Raw genomic sequence first — 11,401 nt, 5'->3', positions numbered from 1 at the left:
TCAATGTCCCATGGTCTGGATGATAAATTGCATCATAGGGAAAACTGCTTCCAAGAACCATACTGGAAGATGCCAGATATGGGGTCCCCGAAACACAGGGGGATGTGTGAGGACTGTAAACACGCTTTAAAATCCCTTTCTGGCCGGGCGGTGGTGGCGCACGCCTTTAATCCCAGCACTCGGGAGGCAGAGGCAGGCGGATCTCTGTGAGTTCGAGGACAGCCTGGTCTACAAGAGCTAGTTCCGGGACAGGCACCAAAGCTACCGAGAAACCCTGTCTCGAAAAACCAAAATAAATAAATAAATAAATAATAAAATCCCTTTCTGCTCCCCAATTCTAGGGGATGATATTTAAATGCAAATTTATTCTAAAGTTATAGCTGAGTGTGTTGACATAAAACTGTAATTTCAGCACCAAGGTGGCTGAGGCAGGAGGATGGTGATTATAAGGCCAGCCTGGATACATAATAAGATTCTATCTCAACTGTCCACCCTATGTCCACAAGGAAAATTACATAAAACATGCATAGCTCTCAATAAACACATTCCATCATATTAATTTTCTTCACTATATTATCATTCATTACAATATATTTATCACCTTATTTTTTTTATTTTTACTTATGTATATGCATACCTGTCTTGTGCCTGTGTGTATGACATGTGTATAAGAAATTCCCCAGAGTTGGAATTCCAGGTGGTCATAAGCCTCTGGACCGAATTCTGGGGGTGGAACACAGATGTGCAACTACAGCCCCAGGTCGCCATCTTCCGGTCTGATTTGTCTGGGAAGGAACAGAAGTGACCTATAACTTACCACGGGTAATTCCATATTGATAATTAGAACTTGCAAGCGCACCTCAACCTTTAGATCCACAAATACGGAAGGTATAAATTTATTAAAGGTCACTGTTTTAATTATATAGGTGAGGTCTCTAACAGACAGAAAGGAAGACTGAGCTATTTTGTGAACAAACAATTTTCCTGAACTTAGAACTCATACCACCTTACTTTTTAATAGCAAAATTTGCCAGACAGTAATTTTATGTAGAAATAATAGTTAAAATGTATTTTTTGTATGTGACCTCACAGTGCCTAATTTCCTGGTTCATCTGGATGCTGATTTCATAGTATGATTTGCTCTGGGACTTTCTATTCATGTGTTTTTCTAATTTAGTTTTTTTTAAATATTTATTTATTTATTTATTTATTATGTATATGATATTCTGTCTGTGTGTATGCCTGAAGGCCAGAAGAGGGCACCAGACCTCATTACAGATGGCTGTGAGCCACCATGTGGTTGCTGGGAATTGAACTCAGGACCTTTGGAAGAGCAGGCAATGCTCTTAACCGCTGAGCCATCTCTCTAGCCCTGTTTTTTTCACTTTTATATGTAAAAATCAGCAGGAAAGTTGGCCAGAGTGCACGAAGAAATGGTTAGAGGAGTCCAGAGGGATTGCTCAGTGGTTAAGCAGGCTTACTGCTCTAGTAGAGAACCTCTGTTGGGTCCCAGCACCTACACAAGACAGCGTACAACTGCCTGTAACTTTTCCAGTTCCTAGGGACCTCATGCTCTCTGACCTCTGCATGTTCCTGTGTGCATGCGGTGACCATAAACTCACACAGGTGCACAAATATACACATAATTTTTTTTTTTTGAGACAGGTTTCTCTGTGTAGCCCTGGCTGTCCTAGAACTCACTCTGTAGACCAGGCTGGCCTCAAACTCAGAGATCAGCCTGCCTCTGTCTCCCAAAGTGCTGGACTTAAAGGCGTATATCATGCTGGCCAGCTGTAACAATAAGTCTTTTAAGACAAATAAATGAAAGAAATGGTGGTTGGCATCTTCTCCATTTTTTTTTTTCTTTTTCTGTGGTGTTGGAGCTGGCGTCAGAACCGCACGTGTGCTAGGCTACCCTAGCATGTTACCCTTGAGTTGCATCCCCAATCCTCACACCTCTATTTCCGTTTTGAAGGGCTAGTAACTCTGTAGAATTAGAAATATGCACTGGCGAACTGCAACAAAAGCAGGCAAAAGGCAGCCTGTCGTGCGCCGTGAAAATTGCAACGTTCTAAATTAAGACTGGCAACACAGCTCCATACGGCGCTGACCAGGGAAGAGAGTTTCCATTACTTTTCCATATTTAACAACGTGTTTTCTCTGTGCATCAAGCTTAGTGGCCCGGAACAGCGTTTAAATATAATTTTTAAAAAATTTAGCGCTTAGACTGCCAGAGGAAAGGCGTCCAAATTTTTAATTCCAACGTTGGCAAACATGCCGAAGTTTGTCTAAGGGAGTTAGTTCTTCATCCTTTGATGAGAAGCCTCTTAGGATCCCCTGGAAACTATTCTAAATTACACAGGGTACCCTACTCCCAACCCGACCTAAATCCACCCCACCCCACCCCACCCCCGCGGCTGACTCTTTGAAATTCTTTTTTGTATTCACCTCGGGAAGAGGATGTCATCCCAACATCTACCACCAGGGGGCACCCTCCCCAACTCGGTTCAGTAGAAAGGAGGCTGAATGGAGTTTTCAATCCTTTGCCCCAGGGCGTTTTTTTTTTTTCTCACACGAAATGAGAATTATGTATATTATTCTAGACGTATATTTTTAAAAGCTAGGCCTGATGCAGTGGCACACGCCTCTAATCCCAACACTCGGGAGGTAGAGGCACAGGATCTCTTGAGAGTTTGAGGTTAACTGGTTTACACAGAGAATTCCTGGTCAATCAGGGATATTTAGCAGTGAGACCCTGTTTCAGGGTGGGAAGCGGGAAGGGAAAAATCCCAAAAGGATTGGAATAGACATTGCCTTGGGGGAGGGGCATGCCATAAGGTTTCATTTCCCAACCATGGCTGTAGCACAAATAATAAAAACCCAGAGACAGATATTGGGGTTCAAGCTGAAGAACAGAAAAGCAGCCAACCACTAAAGAGTTCTTACCTCTACTAAGGCTCAGACAAGCAAAGGGGAGATCCTACCCTCAACGTGACTGCAGACTGCAATGCTCTCCTCCAAACCCCAGACTACAGCGAGCTCTTGTCTCCTCCTGCCTTATACACCTCTCTCCGCCCAGCCACATCACTTCTGTCTCCAATGCCCTAGTGCTGGGATTAAAGGCCTCTGACTCCCCAGCGCTGGGATCACTTTTGTGTGAGGTCTATTTCTCTTTCAGACAGATTTAGTCTCGTGTAGCCCAGGGTGACCTTGAGTCCTGGATTAAAAGTGTGTGCCACCACTCCCTGGCCTTTAGTGATTTAGCTTTATATTCTGATTTTCAGGCAAGCTTTATTTATTAACACCCAAGCAAAATATCACTATATATGATAGGGGCTGGAGAGATGGCTCAGTGGTTAAGAGCGTTGCCTGCTCTTCCAAAGGTCCTGAGTTCAATTCCCAGCAACCACATGTGCTCACAACCATCTGTAATGAGATTTGGTGCTCTCTTCTGGCATGCAGGGACACATGCATTCAGAACACTGAATACATAATAAATAAATACATCTTTAAAAAAAACCACCATACATGATAAAACCCAATAAACAGTTCTTGCACATGCGTGTGCACACACAAACCAACAACTTACATAATGCTGTAATGGTGAGAATAAAAACAAAGCACATGGGGACCATGGGAGAGGGTAGAAGGGGAGGGGAGAGGCAGGCAGGGGAGCAGAGAAAAATGTATAGCTCAATAAAATCAATAAAAAATAAAAAAGCAAAAAACAAAGAGCAATTCATATTAAATTTTGTATTTTACTAAATAAAGTTTGTATATAAACCAAGCAGAAAATATATAACAAAGTCCTCTTTAATTAGAAGATGCAGACAGATGCAGGTGTGTTACGGTGACAACTCCACCCCCCGTGAGGGGCACCCACTCACACGGAAGAAAGCAGCACAGGGCTGTAGTGCCAGCTAACCTGGGAAGTTGACACAGGAAGCGTCCATGAGCACAGGAGTAAGGCTAGCCTGGGCAACATAGCAAAATTTGAAAGGGAGGCAGGCAGGAAGAGAAGGCAAAGAAAGGGAAGGGAAGAGGTGGGGAGGGCAGGGGAAGGGCCAAAGGAAATTCCGGCCACAAAGAACAAATAACTTTTTTTTTTTTTTTTTTAGTTTTCGAGATAGGGTTTCTCTGTAGCTTTTTGGTTCCTGTCCTGGAACTAGCTCTTGTAGACCAGGCTGGCCTCGAACTCACAGAGATCCGCCTGCCTCTGCCTCCCAGAGTGCTGGGATTAAAGGCGTGCGCCACCACCGCCCGGCGAGAACAAATAACTTTGGCAGTATTCGGAACCAGGTTTTCCTGTTATCTGTGCCCCACCAACTCTGGCCGCCATACCACACTGCTCCTTGACAAGGAGGTGACAATACAGTTATAAACGGTGCTGAGTGCCTGACTTCAGAGAACTTCATCTAATAAGTCTCTGCAGAAAGAGAACGGTTGACCTCTGGAGTGGACACTACAAATTCAACATGGTTCCCATGCATAGTCGGTCACAGAGCTGGTGGAGGAACCCAGACCCAAACTGGGGGACTGAAGAGGTGCAGAGATTGGCAAGCACAGATTGAGGCCAGAATCTTCGGCTGCCAGGTAATGGGAAGATGAAAAGTTATCAGAAAATGCAGATCACCCAGGGACAGAGAGACCCTAGGAATGCCACCCCGTGAAGACTGGCCACGGCTGGACGGGACACCTGAAGCCGGAGAAGCGAGGGTAATGTGTTGTTTAGTCTCTTCCTGGACCACTCCTGTCTCCTGACAGTAACCCCGACTGCCCCGTCCAAACCCAGTCAACAACTGCCCAAGCCTGGAAACCCCTCTTGTGCTAGTTACCTGTTCGTTCCAAAGATCTGAGGAAAAAGACCACTGGCCCACATCACCATGGGCAAATTCATTAAATTCAGCAATTAACTAAAGCCAGCTTTTCATTTGTGGACACAGAGTGCCTGTGGCTGAGGTTGGGTTCAAGAAGTCAATGAGGGATGAGAGGAAGACAAAGTTTTTATAGCTCAGGGGTGGAGAGTTTCCAAACGGGGGATTTGGTGGGCAAAACTGGCAGGGTTACAGGAACGTAAGTGTAACAAGTTAGTCCTAGCGACCTCGACCTCCTGAAACAAAGGTATGTTTGCAAGGTCGTGTGTGGGGTGTTATAACAAACTTTTGAAACAAAGACATGGTTGCTGTTTTCTGGAACAGGCAGTACAGAACCTTTTAACGTTAAGATTGTGCAAAGGATTCCTGATCCTTGAGAAACAAATTTAATGAATCTGTTTATCTTTTGCCTTTTATTTTTAGTTTGTCATTTATTTATTTATTTATTTATTTATTTTTTCGGGTTTCTCTGTAGCTTTGGAGCCTGTCCTGGAACTAACTAGCTCTTGTAGACCAGGCTGGCTTCAAACTTACAGAGATCTGCCTGCCTCTGCCATAAGATGACCTTTAAGACTAAGGCGGAGGCAGGCTGGTCCAGCACTTTCTGACGAGGGCCGAGTAAAGGTTTACATCCAAGGGCAGAGGAACCAAGCAGGCACAGGCACATCCTGTTTTGTTGTTCAGAATAAAAAAAATTTAAGTTTCGTTTAAATTACAAATCATTAATCTTTAGACTAGTTTGATAACAGAAAACAAATTCTCAAATTGCAGTCGACTTGAAACATCTTGCCCACAGGCAGAAGAACCGCACGTGCTCGTGTGCGTGCATGCGTGTGTGCGTGTGTGTTCAAGTGCCCGTCCACACTTGCCTGTGTGTGGGTGTGTGGTGCGTGTATAGGTGTGCATCCCAGAGCACACTCATACAGTTGTCTTCTCCTCTCTTTCTCTCTCCTCCACTGTCTCGAGACCCCAGAGCACATTTGTTTCTGCTAGACTGACTGACCATTGAGCATCCGGGATCTACTGGACCCATTTTCTCCAGTGCGCCGGTCACAAAAGGACGCTCCGCTTTTTTACCTCGGGTGTGGTTGGAATTCCAGTCCACTTGCTTTCACTGAGCTACGCCAGTCAGTCGTGTCACCAACCCAACAAGCACCTGTTTCTTTAAACTCATTAACTCACAGGAAGCAGGAAAACAAAACATTACCTAACACCCGGGCCGAGTGCGGTAGCATCATCATCACCCTAAGAAAGAGGAACTTTGTCCTCTTTAAAGGGAAAGGAAGTTGGGTACCAGTCTCGTGGATGTTTTTGAAAGACAATTTAGTGAAACGCTTTTGGGTGGAATTTGCGTGACTGTGTATAGTCTGAAGAGGTGACATGCTGTGCTTTAGAGTCCTCGACATAATTCTTCAGGAATGTGAGGGTGTGGGGGTTCTAAGCCACCTGCAGGGTATTGGAGTCGCCGCTTTGGTTCTGAAGGGGGCACTGGAGCGCCCTCTAGTGGACATGGTTCATCAAGCGTGGCTGCCGGCCTCTTCTTTCCTGGCTCACCATCTAACCAACTAGTGTTCTTTCCCACGCCAAGCATTCTAAGGGACACGACTACTCAGGACGGATTATATTTGGTATATCTCACTTTCAAAAGATTTCCAGAAGTCCAGGCCTGTAAGAGCAAGTAGGGTCTGAGTTTTAGCTCCAACAAGACACGGCATCTTCCAGGAGAATGACTTTCCGGATTTATACTTAAAAAAAAAAAAGTCAGTTTCTCCTGCATCTTCGGACGTTCCGGCTAAGCAGGATCATTCTGTCGTTAAAAGATTTTGGAGTACAGTTTTCCTTTCCCATTTCCAAGTCTGCCCTCTCCTCTCTCTTTACGCTGCTGCCACCCCCACTCACCTCCCTCGGCCCCATCCTGCTGTTCCGGGATCTTTCTCAGCAAAGATGTCTCAGGTTCGGGAGTCCTTACCTCTCCCCTCCACAGACTTAGCTCTAAGCCTTATCCTCCTTACACTGGGCTGTGAACTAGCCTCTGCCCAAAGACCAGCACATCTTTCAGGGAAACAAAGAGTTCCCCTTGCTTCCCAAACGCCAAGGCTAGACGAAGGACAACTTAAGCTTGTCCATTTATTGCCCATCCAAAGCCTGGGTCGTAAAGCTTGCTCACTATCTGCCAAAAACACTTTCCAGTTGATGAGTGCGTCTTCCTATTTCCTCGTTTAATCAGAATACATCCAGAGTCGGTATTCTCTGATTCTACAGGTGAGGAGGGAATCCGAGACTCGCAAGGCCAAGCGACTTGCACACGGGGCGGAGACCGGCCTTGGGTTCCTATTTGGCTGAGACTCCCGCGGACCTGGGTTTGAATCCCGGCTCAGCCACGGAGTTCAGACAAGCGGCTTCACCTCCTCGCGCCCGTGTCTCATTCTGAAGACAGCATTTCCAATTCGGGACTGTTACTAGGACGATAAAGCGTGCACAGGGTAGCGCCTGACTCAAGGCCGCAGGAACTATAAATGTGAGCTCCCTTTCAGACTCCAAGCTTGGCGAACTGCTTCTCCTATTTCTACAGCGGCTCCTCCCTCTCGGAGCTGCCCAGGCCACTGGGGGTGCCAACTGTGGAGCACTATGCTGGTCCTGACGCTGCATCCAGTATCAGTGATCCTTAAAGAAGCTCTGGGGAGAACGGTAGGGAGCGTGCAGAAGAGGAGAGGTACGAGGAGGATAGAGGGGGCTGGGCCGAAGGAGAGAAAGCTGGCACCCACTTCAGAGGGGCCCTCCATACCGCCCGCACCTTCAGTGTCCCCAAGTGGCCCATGCCCGTTCTCTTCCCTCCCTTCACCCCAGCGTTTTCTCTCCCTAGCCAGCTGTGGGTGGCGTCCCCAGTACATCCGAAGGCAGAGTGGTCCTTGGAGGGGAGGACGTGCGGGCGCGTGGGCACTGGGGCTCCGCGTCCCCAAGAGCTCCGGCTCCGCCCTCCAGCCCGCCCCGCCCCTCCTTTCCCCTCCCCTCCCCGGCCGCCTGGCAGGAGGCGGGGCGTGCGCGCCGGGCTCGGGACGGAGGGGTGCGCGCGTGCAGCTTCTCTCCGCCGGAGCCGCCGGGCAGAAGCAGAAGCCGTGGCTGCCAGCCGGTCCCCGCGTACTGGCAGTGGGCGGGGAGCGGAACGCAGAAGCCAGGCGCGCGCGCCAGACAAGTGTTTTTGTGCGAGGCCGCGGCTGCTTTCGAGCTCTGAACGCACGGTGCTGGGGATGCGAACGACCGTGGCGGCTGTGCCACGAGAACCCAAACGCCATTGACCTGAGCGAGGGGAGAAACTCCCTCGGGTGTGCCCAGGGGAGGGGGGGGGGACGGCGGGAGCGCGGGGCGCACGCCGGGCGGGGCAGGGGGTCAGTGATGACCGGGCGCGCGGGGAGGCTGCACGCCGCCGCCACCGCCGCCCGGAGCATCTGCCGCCTGAGCTGCGGATCGCGGCCGCCGCCCGGGTCATGGAGACACTGAACGGCCCCGCGGGCGGCGGCGCCCCGGACACCAAGCCGCAGCCAGCCGGCCAGCATCACCGCCACCACCACCTGCACCCGCTGGCCGAGAGGAGGCGGCTGCACCGCGCACCCTCGCCCGCCAGACCTTTCCTCAAGGATCTGCACACGCGGCCCGCCACGGCCACCACCTCCTCTGCGGGCCGTGCCCCGACTCCCGCCGCTCCACGCTCGCCCAGCCTCGCTGGGAAGGCGCCGCCGTCGCCCGGGCCCCCGGCCGCACCCGGCCGCCTCTCCCGACGCAGCGGCGTAGTCCCTGGCGCGAAGGACAAGCCGCCGCCGGGCTCCGGAGCCAGGTCGGCGGGTGGCGCCAAGGCCGCCCCGGGAACAAGGAGGGCGGCGCGCTCGGGGCCGGCGGAACCACTGCCCCGGGTCGGGAGGCCAGCTGGGGCTGAGCCGCCGCCTGCCATCGCGAAGGGCCGCAAAGCCAAGCGCAGCCCCGGGACGCCTCCAGCTCGCGCCGTCGGGCCCCCGGCTCCAGCCGCCCGGGTCCCCGCCGTGACCCTCTCAGTGACCTCGGTGGCCGGCTCGCGTATCAGCCACACAGACAGCAGCTCGGATCTCTCCGACTGCGCCTCCGAACCCTTGTCTGATGAGCAGCGCCTGCTCCCAGCCGCCAGCAGCGACGCCGAGTCGGGCACCGGCTCCAGTGACCGGGAACCCCTGCGCGGAGCACCCACCCAGAGCTCTGGAGCCCGCGGGCCGCCGCCGGGCAGCCCCGAGCCCCCCGCCCTGCTCACGGCGCCCCCTGTCGCTGGTGCCAGTTTCGGGGGCCGAAGCAGTCCAGGCGGGGCCCCCTCAGGGTCCCCGGGACCCGGTTCGCTGGAAGATGTTGGGGGCCGAACGCTACCGGAGCGAACGATTCTCGGGACCCCCAGGGAGCCTAGCTTGGGCGAACAGCCCCGGCTCCTAGTGGTGGCCGAGGAGGAAGAGCTGCTGAGGGAGATGGAGGAATTACGTTCGGAAAATGACTACCTCAAGGTGAGCGACCTCTGGGGTGGCAGGTGTCTCAAAGGCCGACCCCGGGTCCTCTGGCTGCCTCCGAACCCTTTCTCCTGGGGGAGCCTCATTAACTCCTTACCTCTTCTGTTTTGCACCCCACTGCTCTCCAGATCTACTAGGTTCTAGTAACTGAACCTCCAAACTTGTGACTTGTAGGTCTGTTTTTCAATTTTTTGCTCTTACTGTTTTTAGAAGTCTTGCGTGTTTTCGCTGATGCCTTTTGGGTGGCTGTAAATCATTTTGAAAACATGGACCCCCGCAGTGTCACCTGTTGCGGGTTATCTAAATGCCCAGCCGGGACTCCACACGTGCTCTTGTGTGCAGTATGGTTTCCAGGTGCCGGATTTGTCCGCAGGTCCTCCTGAGGGTTCAGAAAGCTGGGCCCGCATTCGGTCTCCTCCAGGCCTTTGTGGGTGTAGCAGAGGGGGCTGGTCCTTTTAGTGATAAAAACAAATTTGAAATTCAGAAGAAGCGCCTTGAACTTGCGGCCTGTGTTCAGGGACAGCAGTATTTGTGGGGGCAGCCCTGTGTAAGTGACCACAAGTAGGTTTTCAAAACCTGTGTCAGGGAAGGACTCTTTCGAAGGAACCGCAGCCTCCCGCACTCTTGAGTATTATTACCCAGTGGGGCCTGCCAGCCATAGTCTTGTCTTGTTAGCCCCGGGATGGATAATCGGTCTCCATCTTCTCTTTGGGGCTGGCCTGCAGAGCAGAGGGTATAAACAGTGTTGGGGGTTGAGTTAAACATTTGGGTTAGACAGAGAAAACAGCAGGGGGTGGAGAGTAAGTGGTGGTTTGATCGGAGAAAAGGGGGGGGGGGCGCTCTCCGGTGTGTGTATGTGTGTGAAAGTGACCTAATTTTTGTAACCCTCGGGTTAGTAAATAACACCAGGAATGTAACTCTTCACAGAGCCAGGTTGCCCATGCTTTCCCCAGTGGGTTATGTGGTTTGTTTTGTTAGCAGGTGTTGGACCTGCCTGATTGAGGCCCTGTGCTGAGGCTGGGATATGGGGGGGAGGTCAGGTTTTTAAGGTGATTGGTGAACAAGTCAAGCTGGAATGAACACCTTAACTGTGGGTCCTCAGAACCCAAATTGTTTATCAGAAGTTACTCTTGAGTCCAGTAGTTATCATACGTGAAGCAAGGCAGACAGAAGGGAGAACTGAGCACTTCGGGACGCTTCCGATAATGTATATGCCGCTTGGTCTTATGTAATAGACGGCAGCGTACATTTCAGAGGTGTGGACAGAATAAGGCAGCTATGCTGTGTGTGTGTAGCACTAGGGAACACAGCGTCCTGCGGGGTGAGAAAAAGAAACCACGCGTTTGCAGCCCCATGGCCTGCAGCAGTCCTGATCAAATCCCAGGCATCCAGATCCAAACTGCTGGGCAGCAGAAAATGGAGTTTTCTTTTAAAGAAGCTGTCACAGCATCCTCCGTCTGAGAGCAGGCCGCCTAGACATCATTTCTAAGCTCATTTTTGGATGACCGCTTTATTTGCCTTGCCTTCCTCGATTTTAAACGTTGGCTTAAACCCCAGTGAATGAAAGCAGCTCTTTGACCTTGGAGCCTGATTTGTGCGTTTTTGACATTTCATTGGACCTTTACAACATGGTTTGGGGTTTGCCCGCATCCTCCACTCTCCAGCATGTAGAACACAAGACTGCGCATGCTGAGCAACATCTGTGCTACCAGCCCACACCTTCCAGACCCTGCTGATGTTGTACCCATCCCAACTCTGATTCCTCAGACACTCAGCATCTCGCTCAGAAGTGGTGCCCCTTCTGTTTGCCCTCTGCAGAGACTCCTCCCTGGCCGCACTCTGCCTGTACACCACACAATACTTCGGAGCTCTCTTTTGCTTTCCTAGGGGAAAGGCCCATAATGAGCATGTCTCACCGGCCTGTGAAAGGCTACAGAAATCCCACTGGTAGGGTTTGATCTGCAAGACGTGTTCAGTTGCTGCTTCCCGGGGAGAAAGTGTCCTGGC

General features: G+C 51.1%; 1 protein-coding gene across 4 annotated transcripts in view; it reads left to right on the top strand.

The window, feature by feature from the left end:
• Positions 1–8,275: 8,275 nt before the first annotated feature.
• The window catches only part of LOC121458763 (microtubule cross-linking factor 1), a 124,597-nt gene continuing 121,471 nt past the window's right edge, over positions 8,276–11,401 (top strand). For all 4 annotated transcript variants that reach the window (XM_041668125.1, XM_041668124.1, XM_041668127.1 and 1 more), the window contains exon 1: positions 8,276–9,391. In XM_041668125.1, the coding sequence (XP_041524059.1) occupies positions 8,360–9,391 (1,032 nt within the window). In that variant the 5' untranslated portion in view covers positions 8,276–8,359. The remainder of the gene's footprint in view (positions 9,392–11,401) is intronic.

The sequence above is a fragment of the Microtus oregoni genome, unplaced genomic scaffold (genome assembly GCF_018167655.1).
Source record: "Microtus oregoni isolate MIOR12 unplaced genomic scaffold, Mior012 000018F_ref0000195, whole genome shotgun sequence".
NCBI lineage: Eukaryota > Metazoa > Chordata > Mammalia > Rodentia > Cricetidae > Microtus > Microtus oregoni.
The sequence above is the reverse complement of the archived record's forward strand: the minus strand, read 5'-3'. Positions and strand labels throughout refer to the sequence as shown.